Here is a 20,832-nt window from a genome sequence, read left to right as displayed (position 1 = left end):
GACATTTTTCTGATTTATTCCGACAGTGAAAAAGGAAAGACTCAAGTGGGTAAAGATGATTGTGTGTCTGCACGCGAGCGAACGGCGGTTAACTACACAGAGAGGAAACTGCTGCAACTAAAGAGTTCATGCCCAGATGTGAAACTTCTAGACTTAATGACTCCAGCTATACCTGCTTTATGCCGTAATTCTCAAGCTGATTTGGAATGTCCAGCGTTGGTCATAACGAAAGCGTTACACGCATCTGGACCATTCCGTTTCAAATTGGACGAAAACTGAGAAAACTGTTCTCGTATTTTTTAACATCAATAATGATTTTTACATGTGCCAATTACAGTAAAAGAAATCAACATTCACAAAGTCATCTCTTAAATGTTTACTAGTTTTCGAGATAAAATTCGGTAAATTTTGCGTACTTTTCTGACCGTTACAATTTGTCTGACGTGAAACTCGAGAACCTGATATCGCATTTCAGTAAAATACGACTCATTTTGAAGCTGAATGCCTGTTCTTGATGAAGGTGTATAACAAGAACATAACAATAATTAATGTAAGTTTTAAAAACATTGTATTCATGTATTAAGTAAAAACACCATTTTCATAAGGATGAAACTTAGGAATACATAGGCTTGAACATCTTTTTACTACACATCGATTTCAGTTTTAGGATTTATGGAGTTTCTTGTCTGAAACGTGGCAAAAACAGTTAAATAATAAGTATTTAGGCCCTCGCTGTACTCAGGTTGAGAGAGGCTGATGTGAAACATAAGCAGCAGGCGATCGACTCTCGTGATTCATCGGTGTTGCCGCTATTACTACCTACTTTTTATTTTTTCTACAGCTCTCCATTACATCTACTAGATGATAGTTTACTAATATTGTTTTTAAATAGTTTTTACTCTATCCAGAATGGCTTTTTGACAAAAAGCATGAAAAATGAAATTAAATTTAAGTTCTAAGGATATCGCATGAATGCTACCTCAAACTATACAGTATTACTTACATTTTCAGTTTTATTTAAGAATTTTATGTTGAATAGTTTTTGAGCTACGAGTCTCAGAATCTCGTGATTTTTATTAAATTACGGTAACTTCCATCCTTAAAAAAACGCGGAAGCACTTGTATATCACACCTGCGAGTTTGCAGAAGATATTAACTTATCGTGTAAATAGATGACAGACAGCTGAACCCCCTACACCCCTCAAAAAAAAAAAAAAAATGCAAGGTTTCCCGCTGCCCGAAATGAAATGGAAATGCCCGTATACGAGATGTTCAATATCCGGGGAATAGCAGTTAATCTAGGGCAACCGCAGAAAATTCCTCGTCCGAAGTGCACTTCTATGTACTCCCGTTCCCTTACCACACAATTGGTCCAGAGTCTTCAATATCAATAAGCAATTTACATTTTAATCCATCTGGATTCTTATCACATGCCTTATGGAGTTTTTGATATGGTCTCCGATATAAACTGGCTGTCAATATCTGTCACAAGTAAAACCTGCGAGGGACGCTGAACGTCTGGCAGGTAATTGTGAAAGAAAAGAAGGACGGTAGGTTAAGTTTAACGTACCCTGAACATAGATGTAACTGGGAGAAGGAGAAGTAGCTAAGACGAAATGAGTGGGAACCATCCCGAATTCGCTTGAATTAATCTAGGAAATTCACGCAAACGTAAATACGACTAACCGAACAGTGATTTGGGCCCAGTTACAACCAAAGAGAAGTATATTGTCTTAACCACTACAACACATTGCTTTATGTATGTGAAAATGAGCATTGATTTCGTTTTTGATCAAATATGTCCTCGTTACATTTACTGTATGAAGGCAGAGTGTGACGATATACAGTTCACCCGGTGCAATTGCAGCCCTGTCTTTTGTACAGCGTCCGTCTGATGGTGAAGAATCTTATGAGATGCTGTTTCGTTAGTCCTTTAACCGTAAGAAGGTAACTCTAATAGTCCTTATATTCACCAATCAAATAATAAAGATAAATTACTGTAGGCTGAAAAATTTTTATGAGAAGGCATATCCTTTGTTTTCGAATCGCGACATCACTCGCGTTCGTTTTTGCGGGATGTTATTAATTGAACTGTTAAACTCTGAAAGGCAGGTCGGATAACACACTGACGTAATCGCAAGTAGGGAACGGGGCTGCTGTTGCTGTTCCCTCGTAACACATTGACGTAATCATATGTAAGGAACGGGGTTTCTGTTACTGTTTGCTCGTAAGAGGTGCGAAGTTGCTGAAATGTAGCACGTGCACGATTTGTTTGGCAACATAGCGGCTGAGGCGGAACTTGGAAGCTGGCCGAACATTCTCGTAGATGAGTTTGGAAGTCCGCCCGGAAGCGGCGTACAAGCTTGGCACCAACGGATCTCCAATCGCCTCCCAGCAAAATCGGAAATCTCTGCGTTGGAATGAAAACCTCGCAGATAAATTGATTGCCTTCAGACTCCAAGGCATGTACTTCGAATCCATGTACCTACCATGATTTACACATATGCTTGACGTGGTATTCACCTGTGGTGGAAATTTAAGGTATGATGCGATTGTGCCCATCGCCCTCCAATGCATAGCAAATTAGGATGGAAAAGTTTGGTACCGTGGCTGTTTCCGTTCTTATTCGAACAGAAGTGTTGGTTTCTATGAAGACACTGAGTAAGGTCTTCTAGAAACGTGCTGGTGGAGGCGATTTTCCGTTGCCTTCCTCCAGTTTCTTAGTTAGTTAGATAGTTACTTTCATGTTCCATGATGTGGAACGAGTAATTTTCATTCATATTGCATTATTTTTAATGAAGTGATGAGTCTTCTTTGAGTGTAATTTCGTATTTCTGTTGCTATAGATGATTATGTAACAAAATGAAATTAAACGAAAGTAAAGGAGAGGGTGAAAGCCTCTTTTTCTCGAACAATACCTGTCGCTTTCTCTCACTGTATGAAATACTGCACAGAGGTTTGAGATTTAGCCAAGAAATTTGGCGCAAGGTCTGGTGATTAAAAACTTTACACCATCGCATTTCCTTCCCTCGTCAGCCATATACTGGCGATGACAGTTTCTTACACCACCAGGCTTCGAACCGGCAGCCTCTAGTTTGAGCACAAGTCCACTAGCACGCTTTAGTGGCCTCGGCTTCAGAGGTGGATCCAGTGGAATATAAGTTACAGCTATGAACTGTGCGAATTACGGCACAAACTTGCATACTCTGTCGGTGAAAAATGTAAATTCTGGCATCGAAAGCATAGTAAACAAGTTGTGTTCTCTCAGGGTGCGACTGATTAGTAATGCGTTTTCGGGTGTTCTGCCTAGTTGTTGTTTCCATGTTATGGACGACGACCGACCCAGCCACATTCTTTGGGTGCTGCCACCCGAAAGCGCACTATTAATCATACAAAACCCAACCCAGAGTTATCAGAAAACCTTTCAGATCTGTGGTTATACTTCTAAGTCTATTTCTGGTAACTAATCCGACGTATAATATTTATCAATAATGAAAATAGCTTGGAAGCTTTCAGCTGATTCCATGTTTATTCATTATAACCTCCATTAACAGGTAAATTCTATTATATTATTTTGCGTTAGTGCTTTACTTAATTAGTAATCAAAATGAATACTTAATAAATGTTTCTATATATTGTGGTTTCGTTTAGGTTCTCCCATTTTTCATTTGCAGGCACCTCCATCCCGAGTGATGTTGCGGATGAATCCTATTTTAACCGTAAAATCTTGCTTTACTTGTTTGCGCACACTGTAATCCTTCTTCTATCATACTATCTCTACGTCTACGAAACGTTAAATTCTAATCTCTCAGGTATTCCTCTTCATCGGCTTGCAAGATACATTCAGTTCCATATTTGGAAATGTCATCTTCCTCTCCCATTCTTCCGAGATGTCAGTACCAGGACAACTTTTGTGTTTCTGTTCCATGACATATTCGCATAATCTTCTTCACGTTTGCGCTGGGTGCGTATTTTATTTCTTAATAAATTCAGCTCCCAGCTGCAGTGTGATGAGTCGCAGTAGCAACAAGAAATGAAACCGCGCGAGTATCTGAAATGTCATCTCCGCTGTGGGTAAGCGACTGCGGCAGGCTTCAGACTACAAACCTACATGTAGACTTCGAAGAAGACTGCTTAAAAACATCGGCAAAGTCTATCCTAGTACACTGTTCTAGAATATGTGCAGCTCAACACTGAAATTGTTAATATTCCAACTATGGCAGATAGTACACTACCGTGCAGCATTACTAGTTTCTTAAAACAATTTTGTTTCTCTGTCTATTATTACATCATTCGCTACACTCCTATGACAGCAATAATGTTTAGCGATGTTCCAAAAAGCCTCTTACAAAAACGGAATATTTTCGGGGCTGGTCTCTTGGCTTCTATTAGTGACAGAAAAGTCCTCGGTCTATTGAACACTTGTATACCCAACAGAAGCATCATCTCACTTTAATTATTCTACAGTACAGAGTCAATTTTTGAATATTTTCCTGTTCCGGCGTAACATCAAGCGCCGGCACGTCGCCCTGCAACGTAACAGCCGAGAAGGCTGAGAGACGACGTCAGCCAATAGTATGCTGACTATGACCGCACCACGACAGCAGTGGCCCCTATACGAAGAGAATATAGCGCCGGCCGGTGTGGCCGTGCGGTTCTAGGCGCTACAGTCTGGAACCGTGCGACCGCTACGGTCGCAGGTTCGAATCCTGCCTCGGGCATGGATGTGTGTGATGTCCTTAGGTTGGTTAGGTTTAATTAGTTCTAAGTTCTAGGCGACTGATGATCTCAGAAGTTAAGTCGCATAGTGCTCAGAGCCATTTGAACCATTTGAAGAGAATATAAGCGCCGCTCCGCCAAGCCTCGGCTCCGCGATCGAACTGACACTTCTGTCCCTCCCCTCGCCCCTGGTTTCCAGTACTTGGACAACACTGCACACACAGGACTCAATGCCCCTATCACTACACAGGATCTCATTGCTACACTCCACACGAAATGCAACACCGCTCCTGGTCACGACCGTGTCACCTGTCGTCACCTTCGTGAAGCTCTTGCCTCTTTCCACCCTGGCCAGGCTCCATAATGTGGTCCTGTCCACCGGCTACTACCCCAACCCGTGGAATACGTCCCATATCCTGATGTTCCTTAAACCCGGTAAACCGCCATCCGCTGTCTCCTCCTACCGTCCCATCAACCTTACCTCGGTCTTCAGCAAGGTCTTGGAATCCATCCTCACCCGACGCATCCACCAGCATCTCCGCCAGCACCGCCTCCTTCCCTTTACCCAGTGTGGCTTTCGACTGTCCTTCTCTTCCGATGACCTCCTTCACCTCACTCATCTCCTCTTCGAACAGCTTAATTCCCGTCGTTCCGCTATCTTCCTCTCCCTTGACCTTGAACGAGCCTATGACCGCGTGTGGCATTCTGGTGTCCTCTTCAAGCTCCAAACCTTCGCCCTTCCTCTTAACTATGTCCGTCTGATCGGCTCCTTTCTTTCCCACCGTCCTTCCTACATCACCATCCACAACATGGATTCCTACACCTTTTCCCCCTCCGCCGGTGTGCCCCAGGGTTCCAGCCTCTCCCCTCTTCTGTACCTCTTGCATACGGCGGACATGCCGCCGCCTTCAGCCCCCATTCACCTTCTCCAGTGCGCCGATGACACTGCCTTACTTGCCCTTGCCCCCACCCTGCAGCGCTCCCAACACCTTCTCCAATCCCATCTTGACCGGTTCACCGCTTGGTGCAACCAGTGGTTGCTTAAGGTCAATCCTGCCAAATCCCAGACGATCATAGTAGGCAAAACCACTCCTTCTTTCCACCTCCTCGACTTCTGCATCACCATCTATGGCCGTCCTATCGCCCTCACCCTCACCCTTAAGTACCTTGGTGTCACCCTTGACAGTCGCCTCTCCTGCATCCCCCACCTCCGAACGATCCAAGCCAAGGCACGCTCCCGCCTCTGTTTCCTCAAACTCCTCTCCGGCCGAACTTGGGGTCTGGACCCCTCTACCATCCTCCATACCTATAAATCCCTCATTCGCCCTATCCTTTGCTACGCCCACACTGCCTGGATCTCTGCTCCCCCTACCTTTTACAAATCCTTCAGATCCTGGAACGCCATGCTCTTCGCCTCACCTATCGCATCCGTCTCCCCTCCCCCACACGGATCCTGTACGACCTAATTCCCTTCCCCCACCTCCGCCTTTACCTCAAACGGATACGGATCCTCTACACCTCCCGCAAACTCGATCCTCCTCACCTGCTGGTCTCTCCCATCCTCTCCCGCCGTCCGCTGTCGCGCCTGTACTTCCATGTCCCACCTACTCTCAGTTTCTCCACTCTCCACACCCTCTCCCAAGATGGCTTCCGCCAGCTCCCCCTCCCTGATGATGCCCTCCTCCCCTCCATCTACCCCTCCTACCAACTTTGATCCTCCCTCCCTCTTCCTGTGTTTGTTTCCTTTGGGCACACTCTCTCCCTTCTCTCCCCCTTCCCTCCCTCCTCCCTTTCTCCCGACTCCTCCCCCGGGCTTCCCCTATCCCCGTCCCTCTACTCTTCCTCCCATCTCCTCTACCATTGGCATCTTTGTTCTCCCCTCTCCCTACCTCTCACCCCTCTACCCCTCTTGGCAGGTCCCCGGACTCGCACACGTTACGTGGACATTCGCGCGCCGGAGATCATCGCCATCAGTTTCTTGTGTGTGTGCCGTCGTGTTTGTGTTAGTGTTCACCGTCACACTCCTACGTTCACCTGTGCCGTCGAATCATCAGTGTTTGTGCGCCGTGCCAACGTGTTTCAGTGTAATTTTCATCGAGTGTGAACGGCTCCGTGTTTTGTATTTTTGTGTGTCTACTGTTTTTTACCCGACACTCTATCTATTATGTATCTTCTTAATGTTTTTTCTCATTGGAAAATCGAAGGCTGAAGAGCAGCGTACGATGCTGCTGCCAGCCTACCTATGTATCTGTATAGGTATGAAAATTACAATAAAGGGAAAAAAAAGAAGCCTCGGCCGCACCAGAAGACGAGCCGTGACTTGTGAACAGTATTATTTCCTTGCGTTGGAAATTTTACACTACTGGCCATTAAAATTACTACACCACGAAGATGACGTGCTACAGACGCGAAATTTAACCGACAGGAAGAAGATGCTGTGATATGCAAATGATTAGCTTTTCAGAGCATTCACACAAGGTTGGCGCCGGTGGCGACACCTACAACGTGATGACATGAGGAAAGTTTACAACCGATTTCTCATACACAAACAGCAGTTGACCGGCGTTGCCTGGTGAAACGTTGTTGTGATGCCTCGTGTAAGGAGGAGAAATGCGTACCATCATGTTTCCGACTTTGATAAAGGTCGGATTGTAGCCTGTCGCGATTGCGGTTTATCGTATCGCGACATTGCTGCTCGCTTTGGTCGAGATCCAATGACTGTTAGCAGAATATGGAATCGGTGGGTTCAGGAGGGTAATACGGAACGCCGTGCTGGATCCCAATGGCCTTGTATCGCTAGCAGTCGAGATGACAGCCATCTTATCCGCATGGCTGTAACGGATCGTGCAGCCACGTCTCGATCCCTGAGTCAACAGATGGGGACGTTTGCAAGACAACAACCATCTGCACGAACAGTTCGACGAAGTTTGCAGCAGCATGGACTATCAGCTCGGAGACCATAGCTGCGGTTACCCTTGACGCTGCATCACAGACAGGAGCGCCTGCGATGGTGTACGCAACGACGAACCTGGGCGCACGAATGGCAATACGTCATTTTTTCGGATGAATCCAGGTTCTGTTTAGAGCATCATGATGGTCGGATCCGTGTTTGGCGACATCGCGGTGAACGCACTTTGGAAGCGTGTATTCGTCATCGCCATACTGGCGTATCACCCGGCGTGATGGTATGAGGTGCCATTGGTTACACGTCTCGGTCACCTCTTGTTCGCATTGACGGCACTTTGAACAGTGGACGTTACTTCAGATGTGTTACGACCCGTGGATCTACCCTTCATTCGCTCTACATCTACATCTACATCTACATTTATACTCCGCAAGCCACCCAACGGTGTGTTGCGGAGGGCACTTTACGTACCACTGTCATTACCTCCCTTTCCTGTTCCAGTCGCGTATGGTTCGCGGGAAGAACGACTGTCTGAAAGCCTCCGTGCACGCTCTAATCTCTCTAATTTTACATTCATGATCTCCTCGGGAGGTATAAGTAGGGGGAAGCAATATATACGATACCTCATCCAGAAACGCACCCTCTCGAAACCTGGCGAGCAAGCTACACCGCGATGCAGAGCGCCTCTTTTGCAGAGTCTGCCACTTGAGTTTGTTAAACATCTCCGTAACGCTATCACGGTTACCAAATAACCCTGTGACGAAACGCGCCGCTCTTCTTTGGATCTTCTCTATCTCCTCCGTCAACCCGATCTGGTACGGATCCCACACTGATGAGCAATACTCAAGTATAGGTCGAACGAGTTGCGAAACCCTACATTTCAGCAGGATAATGCACGACCGCATGTTGCAGGTCCCGTACGGGCCTTCTGGATACAGAAAATGTTCCACTGCTGCCCTCGCCAGCACATTCTCCAGATCTCTCACCAATTGAAAACGTCTGGTCAATCGTGGCCGAGCAACTGGCTCGTCACAATACGCCAGTTACTACTCTTGATGAACTGTGGTATCGTGTTGAAGCCGCATGGGCAGTTGTAGATGTACACGCCATCCAAGCTCTGTTTGACTCAATACCCAGGTGTATCAAGGCCGTTATTACCGCCTGAGGTGGTTGTACTGGGTACTGATTTCTCAGGATCTATGCACCAGAATTGCGTGAAGATGTAATCATATGTCAGTTCTAGTATAATATATTTGTCCAATGAATACCCGTTTCTCATGTGCATTTCTTCTTGGTGTAGCAATTTTAATGGCCAGTAGTGTATATATCGAAGAACATTGATTATTTGCATGTCGCCATTTGCTTGCGACACCTCACTGCAAATCCGCTAAGTTAAGTATTGTCAGTTCAATTTACTGTAATAAACTCCATTAATATGATTTGCTGGAATTGTTGTCCAGCTATCCGAGAAAACAGCTTCCTAGGCACCGAATATTAGATGAGTGGGCCGGACACTACACTTCCACCAGCTTAAGCAAACGGAGCAAATCGGCTGGGCCTTTTTGCGTTAGGTGTGTATGGTGCGCCTTATGGGGCTTATGGAGGCACCATTTAATTCATGGGTGGCTCCTAGAAAACCTGAACAAAGCTATGTTCACCATTTTTTCGTCTTCTGCAGAGGATATGTAAATAACTAACCGCAGCAAACTGCTCACATTTGAACGGCATATTCTCTAGGCATTTTTCTAGAAGTGGCATCTCCCCGTTTTCAAAAGTATTTATCCATTATTGAGAAACACACTAAAAATATGGTTACCAAAACCAAGCCGCAGATTCAAAGAGGGCTATGCGCAAAAAATGCTGTAATTTTTGCGATATATTCCTAAGATTCAGATCTCGAACTATATTGACAATTTTCGTGATATCTTTATCGATTAAAATTGAGGTAGCACGGAGAAATATGCCGTAAAGAGCCTCCTTTATCGCCAGAAAGGTTCTGGGAACTCCATGTTGTTGTACTGAAGCACATACAAAAATTTTTGTGCACGTAAAATCTGGTCTCAGATGTAAAATTAAGTTTTGCGTTATTTCAATTTCATATAAGTAAACTATCAAAAATTTAATGATCCATGAAGTTCTTTTTGTATAAGTGACATGCGGTGCTGTAGCGGGGAAAAGATGGGAAACAGCGGAAAACTGCTCCTATCGGAGCACAAAAAAGCGAATATGCTCCTGTTTAAAAGACTCTGACTGAAAAGTGGGGAAGCAGATGTCTCATTCTACCTTCCTCAGCAACTTTAAAAATTTTCCCAAAAATTTTGGATTGCGAACATATTCGCGTTTTTTTTGCTGTAAGAGAAGGAGACAGTGCCAGAGGGAAAGAGAAGGAAAAGTAATAAATATTGGCAGATAATGGATAGTGGCTGTGGTATAGGAAGAGCGAAGGGGACAATGACAGTGTGAGAGAAAGAGTGGGACCAAATGGCAGAGGAACATAGTTGACATTGACATACCAGTGTTAGGAAAAGAGTGAAGGAGACAGTGCCAGTGAGAGAGGAATACAGAGAAGGAGAAAGTGGAGGTTTGTGAGAGCCACTGATAATGAGAGAGAGAGAGTCAATGCAACGACAACAAGGACGAGAGAGATAGGGGCTGTGTGGTGAGAGAGCAGCAGTGGAAACGAATGAATGAGGTAGTAGCAGTAAGACAGAGCAAGAAGGAGACAGTGAAAGGAGACAATAGTAGTGTGATAGAACAATGAAGACTGGGCCGGCCGCGGTGGCCGTGCGGTTCTAGGCGCTCCAGTCCGGAGCCGCGCTGCTGCTACGGTCGCAGGTTCGAATCCTGCCTCGGGCATGGGTGTGTGTGATGTCCTTAGGTTAGTTAGGTTTAAGTAGTTCTAAGTTCTAAGGGACTGATGACCACAGCAGTTGAGTCCCATAGTGCTCAGAGCCATTTGAACCATATTTTTGATGGAGACTGTCGCTGTGAGACAAGAGACAGTGACAGAGAGACAGAAAGAGATAATAACAATGAGTTTGGCAAAACGAGTGAGTGAAAATGGGCAAGAAAGGGTGGATGAGTATAAGTGACTTATAGCGATGGAGTAGTGGGTGTCTGCGAGTTACAGCTATGAGAATTTGTGGGAGTGAGACATGAGCTGCATGTTAAAAAGTGCGCTAATATGTTCGCATGCCAAAGTTTTTAAATGTGTTGACGACGGTAGAACGAGGCAACTGGTACCTCACAGGAGCATATCCGCATTTTTCCGTTGGTCAACGCTATGATCAAGTATTTATCACTGCGTCCAAATATCAACCTTATAAAAATCACGTGAAAATGGGCAAGAAAGGGTGGATGAGTATAAGTGACTTATAGCGATGGAGTAGTGGGTGTCTGCGAGTTACAGCTATGAGAATTTGTGGGAGTGAGACATGAGCTGCATGTTAAAAAGTGCGCTAATATGTTCGCATGCCAAAGTTTTTAAATGTGTTGACGACGGTAGAACGAGGCAACTGGTACCTCACAGGAGCATATCCGCATTTTTCCGTTGGTCAACGCTATGATCAAGTATTTATCACTGTGTCCAAATATCAACCTTATAAAAATCACTTACTTTTTTGCATTAGTCTATTGATCGACAACGACTTGTGCCATGCGCTAACTGATTTGTTACTACCCGACCGGATAGCTGTGCGTGTTAAGGCGGGGCGGAGACATGAGCCGACCCCGCATCGAGTTAGCCCGGCGGATTACCTATAATCCGTTCATCATAAGAATAAACCTGATGTAAAGATTGCACTATGTATTCTTCCGCCTTTGCTGGAGCCTCATTGGATTTCCGTTTCACGTTGGACTGCAGCCTAGCTGTATCGATACTGTCAAGTACGATGATAAGGGTACGTTTTGTGCTGTGCTTTACGCGCATATCAACTTAGCGATAATACAGGACAACAGCTTTACCGGCGCATTTAACTTGGACAGCACTGGCCGGTCAGCTGGTACAGCCAGCCTGTAGTGACGTGAACAGCTGCAGTTCACACGTAAAAAGAGACGAGCAGAGAAGCAATAATGCTTCGAATGTCATTTAATATTTAAGCAGAATGAAATAATAAGCTGCAAATCTCTCACAGTACGCTCCTTAGATGACTAGACGAAAATCGCAACACGTTATCGTTTTTAGCTAACGTACTATTGTAATTAAAAACAAGAATGATGAAAAGTCCTGACTTAACAATAGGGTAATTTTTCTGCTTAAGGTGTGTGTAACGTAGGAGAGTACTGAATGATTTCACCATATAGTTAAATATTGAAGCCACTGAAGTATTACTTACAGTCAGTCGTCTGGTAATCTCTTAGCCCTTTCCTTATCCGATTACGAGAAATACATTTTAGTTCTGGAAGTGTCACGTGCTACGTTGATAACGAGCCTATCAACAACAGAATCCACGAAGCCAATCGGGCGCAGCATTCTCTCATGATGAGCCTTTCTATATCCCGCCAGCCTTCAGCAGTGCCGTGTGAAAAAGCTGCGTGCGTTAGTTCCATTCGTCTGGCAGCTTAACAGTCTTGTTACTTCTCGGGCCGAATCCCGCAGCTTGACTCCAGATCAGTTCTGTTGGGTTCATATTGTAATGGTACAGTAGCAAATGTAAAAATGCAGCATTTTACGATGTGCTCGATGCTGTGAATATACTGTTTTTCATGTTTTTACGATACTTATTTACCTTTGTGGTACAAAACGGTGGACATAGTCCAAATAAAGAGGATTTGGTTTTTAATTTTTGACTTATAAAATTAAATTGTTATTTTTTCTGAATTTAAGCAACTTTTATGAACAATATTCCATAAAACATCGATGATTAAGAATTTGTATTTGAAATGGAAATAGGAATTTCGCGTCCAATATGTAATAAGAAACAAAAGAGTGCATTATTCACAAAAAATGATGATGAGTTTTATAATTAAGAGATGTAGATATTTAAAACTGAATGAGAAAAAAATATGATAGTGGGGTGATGTGCACCAACGCACGAACAACCGCCTTTGGTTCATGGTCCGTTACATGTTACACGTTAAATGTATATTTACCTATTAACTAAATCATATACAGTGCTGGGAAAACTTCAAAGCCGATTATCTCCATACATTTATGAAAAACATCAATTACAGTCTATTTCACGGCACTTTTTAACCGTGTTCCACACGCGTGTTTCACTATGGAACAGAAAGCAGCCTCAGCCATTTCCATACTGCGCATTAAGAGCGCGACAATCAGAGCACAACGATGCAGAGACTGTGACTGTACACGATTTTTGAAATAAAAACTACGTAACTAAAGCGTGATTAAGAAAAACGTTGAAGGCTGTTAACACATTTGAATATCTTAAAGTTACATAACTTAGTAATAAGATATCTAACACATAAGTAGGACCTACTTCCAAGAGCGTAGCAACACTAGTGTACGTGTGCTACGGCTTCTGACCAATCATCGCGTTTGTGTTTGTTTAAATCAGGTTTATTCTTATGATGAACGGATTATAGGAGGGTCAGTGTGCTGGGCAGCTTGGATGTGGTCTTTGAGGCGGTTTCCCACATCTCACTCGGTGAATACCGGTCTGTTACCCACGCCCTCCCTCAGTTACACGATTCGTAAATATTTAGAAGACTTTCGCTCAATTTCACATGAACAGCACATCTCGTAAGCTGTTGGGGTACATAATTCCATCCCAGGAGGTAACGCGATGGCGACATAACCAGGCCGATTCTGTGCTGGTGTAGGACAAAGGCACAAAAAAAAGAAGAAGAATGTTACAGATTTCTGATTCCTCATCGCAACAACACATCGACATAAAAAATGGTTCAAATGGCTCTGAGCACTATGCGACTTAACTTCTGAGGTCATCAGTCGCCTAGAACTTAGAACTACTTAAACCTAACTAACCTAAGGACATCACAACATCCATGCCCGAGGACATAAACATAGTTTGAAGTAGCGCAGATCTTAATGAAGGTGCCCAATATCTAGGATAAACCTACTCAGCAAATTCAGTGAACCTACTTTCAGAGCGAAATCTTAGTATAAAGCCCCCTATGAGCGGTCTAGTAAGAAAAAATTAAGCTAGTAACAGTTCGCACAGAGACATATAATCAGTCATTCTACGTACATTCCACCCAAGAATGGAACGCGTAGAAATCTTAATATGGTTATTGAAGGATATTTTTTTAGATTTTAGTATTAACTACATTTTGTCACTGGTGTCTCAGCACACAGTAAAAATGTGATTATGATCTATTCCATTTGTTTCCTCATTTACCTACGTGTCTGTGAAAATACCTTCACAACAATGAAAAGCTTGTAACATGTTATTACCAAAACGTACAACACAAAAAAGAGTAATGGAACACCCGTCAGACGGATGTGACTGCCATTGCTGCGGAAACATCTCAGCATAGCGTAGTTGTGCTGCTCTGCCATTGCACTCACTAAACTATACACGAGGTGCATATGCGTCAATTCTTTATTGGTAAATCTACTAGTGCTGTTGCGTATCACTTTTAACATACAATTAACACAGCTGGCAACGCAAACCTGAGACTGAACCCAGCAGTACACACTAAGTTTGAATGTGAAGAGTAAAGCGGGCATTACTGTTATCGACAGCAAATACCATGAGTGAAAGTAACAACTTTGTTTTCAAAGAAGGCAAACAACGGATATCGTCAACATTTACTACTCGACGATATTATTGCTCTTGGCCTGCCGTAGTCGTTATCGTAAACATGCGCTGGCGTTGCAGTGAACAGCTACAGTTGTGAGTAAGGAAAACGCATCGGACTGTGAATGCTTTCAGGACACTTTTACATATACTACCAAGTGGTTCGGCGTGTCTTCGTGAAATATCACGACAAAAACTCACGATAACCCAACCGAAGCACACTCATTCTCAGATGCAATAATACTGAGCTCGACTAATACACTATCGCGCCGCCATTTTCAATGCAATACTATTACAATGATAAAAGGGGGTGATAAATCAAACCAAATGCAAATACTCAGTGAAGAACCACCGGAGAGCACGGATTCCTTATACCTAAATACTCATAAAATAACCCTGAACAACCACTAAAATTTTGTCCGTGGTATTCAGGTTCATCGTACGTAATAACAAGTTGTAAAGTATAGAAATGCATGTGTAAATAAAAACTACATGCGTTAATGGATAGTTTAACATGACCACGAAGTATTTCACTGCTGTACCTTTATACAAGGTGGACAGAAAAAGTCTGAAAGGCTTGCATGGGTGTTACAGGGTAGGTTATGTTGAGAAATGTTAGTTAAGAAAAAAATACGATCGTTGCTCCGTTTCCGAGTTAATTAGCATTGCAGTTAGCAGATAAGGCCGTTATGCGCTCAAATTACAAGCGGCCTGCCAGGGACGGTGTCCACAAACGTGTTCTTCGTTTGGCCTTCCAAAGCTGAACGAGATAGCGATACAAAAATTAGACATTGGACGGTAGTAAGGACTGAACCCGACCCAGCGGCTGAGCAGTCTCGTGTGCTGCCACCTACACTACGAGAACACCTGACACTAATAGTATCTGATGGGCCGCACGAAATTGCGCAAGCAACAGCTTGATTGGCTAATCTCAATACGAACGTATCGATTTTTTTTCTTAACAATTATTTCTGAGAACAGCCTACCCTGCAACATCTCTACAACTTTCCAGGCTATTTCTGACCACGCTATCTAACATATTCGACGTTCTTTTACGAATTATCATTCAACATTTCGAGAATTACCTTGTTCCTCGTCGGCAGGAAGATGGCTGACTAGTGTCAACGTGATGATGATGATGTTTGGTTTGTGGGGCGCTCAACTGCGTGGTTATCAGCGCCCGTACAATTATCCAATCTTTGCTCAGTCCAATTTCGCCACTTTCCTGGATGATGATGAAATGATGAGGACAACACAAACACCCAGTCATCTCGAGGCAGGTGAAAATCCCTGACCCCGCCGGGAATCGAACCCGGGACCCCGTGCTCGGAAAGCGATAACGCTACCGCGAGACCACGAGCGGCGGACAGTGTGTGAGTGTCAACGTGTGTACGCCTCCTTAAAATTACATACCAACACGTCATCATTAGGTTATTCTGGCGTCATCGGCATGGCTAACGTATCGTTGAGTAGACGTGCACAATTAGGACAGTAGTAAGATGCATTCCCGTCGAAGAGCAAGAGGTAATCGTTGAAACGTAAAGTAACAATTTATAGCTGACTACTAGAACATGGAGGGTCTTTTACACACAGAATGGAGTTGTGAATTTGAGCATACGATCTCGTACCTATTGAATAGTTCACAGTTTCGCGTTTTGATACCTGCGGTGAGGTGGAGCTGGACTGCCACAGTTGTTTAATCCTCTTTTCAGGTTAACTGAACCACACACGTTATAATAAGCCCATGACATCACGTCACTTGATGATAGGTTCAGTTAATATCCAGGTCGATCCTACGCACATTTGATCGGGCTCAGCTCAGCAGATATTTATGATCACGATTTAATTAGAATATTGTGATTTTTGGTACCATGGCAACGTAACAATGACGCTAACATCAAAATACAAAAAGGCGAGTGTGATTGCCAATACTGTGATACGATTACGTCGGCATTACATTGATATAATAAGCACGCAATTCCTAGATGGACTGCTGTGCATACGAGAGTGCTGTTTTCTGTTTTTAAGTAAATAGATACCTGGATGCTGCTTTGTGAGAAATAAAATATGAGGATGCAGAAAATTTGTGAAACTTATCTGTGTCTGGGTCCCTTTAAGTAAAGTAAAGGGAAACTGAAGGCATATCCAGTAGCTCTACATGCAGTTTCGCCAGATATACAGCAGCTGTTTAGTTCTGTAGGGTTGGTAGGGCAATCTTTCCCTCCGTATCTGTCATTCTCATAAAACGATTGTCTGTATAACGGTCATCAGGAATTCACCATAGAAAACAATAAGTGACAACTCACCAGTAGCGCACGTCAAGCAGCCTATGTGTCGGGAGCTGGACCTGTTAACTGATCCCTGCGAAACAGCTGACCAATGATCCAGGGCCATATCGTATGTTGGATGGAAGTACACTACTGGCCATTAAAATTGCTACACTAAGAAGAAATGCAGATGATAAACGGGTATCCATTGGACAAATATATTATACTAGAACTGACATGTGATTACATTTTCACGCAATTTGGGTGCATAGATCCTGAGAAATCAGTACCCAGAACAACCACCTCTGGCCGTAATAACGGCCTTGATACGCCTGGGCATTGAGTCAAACAGAGCTTGGACGGCGTGTACAGGTACAGCTGCCCATGCAGCTTCAACACGATACCACAGTTCATCACGAGTAGTGACTGGCGTATTGTGACGAGCCAGTTGCTCGGCCACCATTGACCAGACGTTTTCAGTTGGTGAGAGATCTGGAGTATTTGCTGGCCAGGGGAGCAGTCGAACATTTTCCGTATCCAGAAAGGCCCGTACAGGACCTGCAACATGCGGTCGTGCATTATCCTGCTGAAATGTAGGGTTTCCCAGGGATCGAATGAAGGGTAGAGCCACTGGTCATAACACATCTGAAATGTAACGTCCACTGTTCAAAGCTCCGTCAGTGTGAACAAGAGGTGACCGAGAGGTGTAACAAACGGCACCCCATACCATCACGCCGTGTAATACGCCAGTATGGCGATGGCGAATACACGTTTCCAATGTGCATTCACCGCGATGTCGCTAAACACGGATGCGACCATCATGATGCTGTAAACAGAACGTGGATTCATCCGAAAAAATGACGTATTGCCATTCGTGCACCCAGGTTCGTCGTTGCGTACACCATCGCAGGCGCTCCTGTCTGTGATGCAGCGTCAAGGGTAACCGCAGCTATGGTCTCCGAGCTGATAGTCCATGCTGCTGCAAACTTCGTCGAACTGTTCGTGCAGATGGTTGTTGTCTTGCAAACGTCCCCATCTGTTGACTCAGGGATCGAGACGTGGCTGCACGATCCGTTACAGCCATGCGGATAATATGCCTGTCATCTCGACTGCTAGTGATATGAGGCCGTTGGGATGCAGCACGGCGTTCCGTATTACCCTCCTGAACCCACCGATTCCATATTCTGCTAACAGTCATTGGATCTCGACCAACGCGAGTAGCAATGTCGCGATACGATAAACCGCAATCGCGATAGGCTACAATCCGACCTTTATCAAAGTCGTAAACGTGATGGTACGCATTTCTCTTCCTTACACGAGGCATCACAACAACGTTTCACCAGGCAACGCCGGTCAACTGCTGTTTGTGTATGAGAAATCGGTTGTAAACTTTCCTCATGTCAGCACGTTGTAGGTGTCGCCACCGGCGCCAACTTGTGTGAATGTTCTGGGAAGATAATCATTTACATATCACAGCATCTTCTTCCTGTCGGTTAAATTTCGCGTTTGTATCACGTCGTCTTCGTGGTGTAGCAATTTTAATGGCCAGTAGTGTATTACTCATCAGCCGTGTCAGTACGCTGGCACCCAGTCTAGTGATCACTTCTCAACTCTTTTTCGGTCAAAGCTGGACGATGAAAATTTCTTCCGCCACGACGACTCTAACTAACAATTTCCGGGTTGAGTCCTTCGCAACGATATGCGTTAACGACCAAGTTTACGGGTGGGTTAAGTACCCTTGTGATAGCATTAATCCCCTTCGACATCATGATAGTTTTTTTGAAAAATCTCTCTTCTTTTTGGTTGCTGACTATAGCTGAAGAATTGTAAGACTAATTTATTAACGTTGTGCCATTGGAATGTCTTACACACTCGAGAAGGATCAATGAGAAAGAAGATTCCCGGGAAAGGCTTTGTAGTTTCACTAGGCTCTGCTTCGTTGATTTCACCATAAGCAAAAACTGACAAAATCAATCAATTGTTTCGTTCCGCACGTGCTACAGAACTTTAACCAACTCCTTAAGCAGGGCTTCACGATATTCTTCATTCTGCTTAATCGTTGCACGAGATCAAAGTTGTTAGAAAGACCAAAAAACTGAAGAGCTGGCAAAAACAAGTACTTCACGGCCATGCAAATAAGTTTGGACAACTACTTATCCAGTTAGTTGACGTTTATTTATTCCTGTCAAACGTAAAGGGAGTATGTAGTAGTAGTAAAAATTGAACTGAGAAGCAATTTATGATGAGAATAAATTAAAGTAAAGATCAGAAATAGTTTAAAGAAGTGATATCATTTGGTCCACGCTTTGCAGATGTTTTGGTTGTGCTAAAAGCAGAAGTAAAAGCTTATAGAGATAATTTCAATATTCACAATACTAAATCTAAAACTAGACAAAAATGCATATGGTGATTGAGAAGACGTTCCAACACCGATTACATTAGGCAGATACATCTAGGCACTACAATTGGCTCCAATGGGAAAAAGGTAACAATCGATATCAGCAGCAAAGGAAAAGCGAAAAAAAAGGGGAACAGTAACTGCACAGTAGTCTGGTATCCCAGAGAAATAACTTGGTGAAAATCTTAAAGCGGGGTAGATTTTAGTACTCTTACCACAGAAAAATGTCGACAGAATGAAAGGAAAGAATCTAACATCCACATTTAATCAAATATCGGTCTATTAACTTTAGAGTCCAGTGTAGACCATTTTAAGTATGTCAAATGGCACCATTTCATTTGTAAATCAAACTCAGAATTACATCAGAGGATGGTAAATTAAAATTAAGGAGAAGGTATTTACCAACAGAGCCTTGCGCTCTGACTACTACCTTATTCAGAGCTATTACTACATCGGATGCAAAGAGGGAGGGTTGGGGCTTTCATAAGCATTTGAAAATCAATATGCAATGTAAAATTTATACAGAATAATCCCTTAAAAGCGCAGCAGCTTTTGTTAGTGAAATAGGTTAGCACAGCTATGAAAAAGTAATGGCTCAATATAGGCGTACTTTGATAAATATTTTTGTTGAATCCTTCACCTATTAGGTAGTAGAAGACGCCTGTACTGTCAACAGACAGGCATAGGCCGTCACCCAGTTAGTCCTTTGGTTTGTATTCCCATATGAAGCAAACATTTGTATATCTGAAAAATCCGCTGTCACGCAACTGCTAAAGTTTTCTCTATTTTTGCGCCAGACGCATTTTGTGTTGCATTTTATGGAATAATTGTCAGTGGAGCATAATAGTAATGTTTTACACATATTTAGTGCAGCTTGATGAAGATTGCAAAAGCAGTTTGTGTATTTACCAGTTGTGGTAGCTGTGTGCGCCAGCCGTTGCTGTCGAAATTTCTGCTACACTTTAGAATACCGTTCTCTGTATTTTCATACCCACCTTGGCCGAGCTATAACGAGACATGACACCTGTTTTTTCGTGTTTGTCATTGCAGTTAAATGTATTGTCTTTCTGTCTTTACTGCAGTACTTTACTTAACAGTTATTTGCTGTAAATCTCTCTCTTTCTGCGAGAGGAGTATGTGTAATATGTGTGCGTATGTGTGTGTGTGTGTGTGTGTGTGTGTGTGTGTGTGTGTGTGTGTGTACGAGCACTGGTCCAGGATTTGACCACTTGAACTGTCTAGAACATGTGCGTGAAAAGTCTTGAACTGATTTTGCATCCAACAACAGCTGCAACAATAAATGTAAAAAACAATATAAAAAGCTTCCAGTGCACAGGAAAAGGTTCGGTAGGGAACGCATCTGGTGCCTAAATAAAGATAGTTTCTTGGCTGCGGATTTTTCAAACGCAAGTAATTCGGTTATTTGACCCACAACATGCATGTATCTTGGAACAACAGTACCAACAGTTTACGCTATTAGACTCGGATGCATATTTACAAGTGCGTGTTAATAAAAAGTACTGTTGAACTTACTGTATCAAAAAATTCCGTAAATTTCGAGATGTAGTACCACCAGCAAGTGTTCGCCATCTGGAAACATAAACGAAATATAATCAGAAATTTGGTAGGTGTACTATGCTGGAGAATGCTATTCGCGGAGGACTAGCTTTAGTTTCGAGGTCAGTGGTAAGGGGGCGTAACAGAAATTAATTCACAAGAAACCACTAAGGATATCGCAACCACATGAAAGTAAATGTGTCATTACAATTGTTAGTGAGATATGAGCATCCTTGACATTTACCAAAACTTGCAAAAATGTAAGTA

At 43.5% G+C, this 20,832-nt stretch overlaps 1 protein-coding gene across 3 annotated transcripts in view; it reads right to left on the bottom strand.

Annotated features, from left to right (window-relative positions):
- The window catches only part of LOC126184520 (elongation of very long chain fatty acids protein AAEL008004-like), a 647,799-nt gene that overhangs the window by 90,676 nt on the left and 536,291 nt on the right, over positions 1-20,832 (bottom strand). For 2 of the 3 annotated variants that reach the window (XM_049926915.1, XM_049926916.1), the window contains one exon: positions 20,542-20,598. The exons of the other annotated variant lie outside the window; for it this stretch is intronic. In XM_049926915.1, coding sequence (XP_049782872.1) covers positions 20,542-20,598 — 57 coding nt within the window. The remainder of the gene's footprint in view (positions 1-20,541; positions 20,599-20,832) is intronic. 3 annotated transcript variants of the gene reach the window in all.

The sequence above is a fragment of the Schistocerca cancellata genome, chromosome 4 (genome assembly GCF_023864275.1).
Source record: "Schistocerca cancellata isolate TAMUIC-IGC-003103 chromosome 4, iqSchCanc2.1, whole genome shotgun sequence".
NCBI classification, from domain to species: domain Eukaryota; kingdom Metazoa; phylum Arthropoda; class Insecta; order Orthoptera; family Acrididae; genus Schistocerca; species Schistocerca cancellata.
The sequence above is the reverse complement of the archived record's forward strand: the minus strand, read 5'-3'. Positions and strand labels throughout refer to the sequence as shown.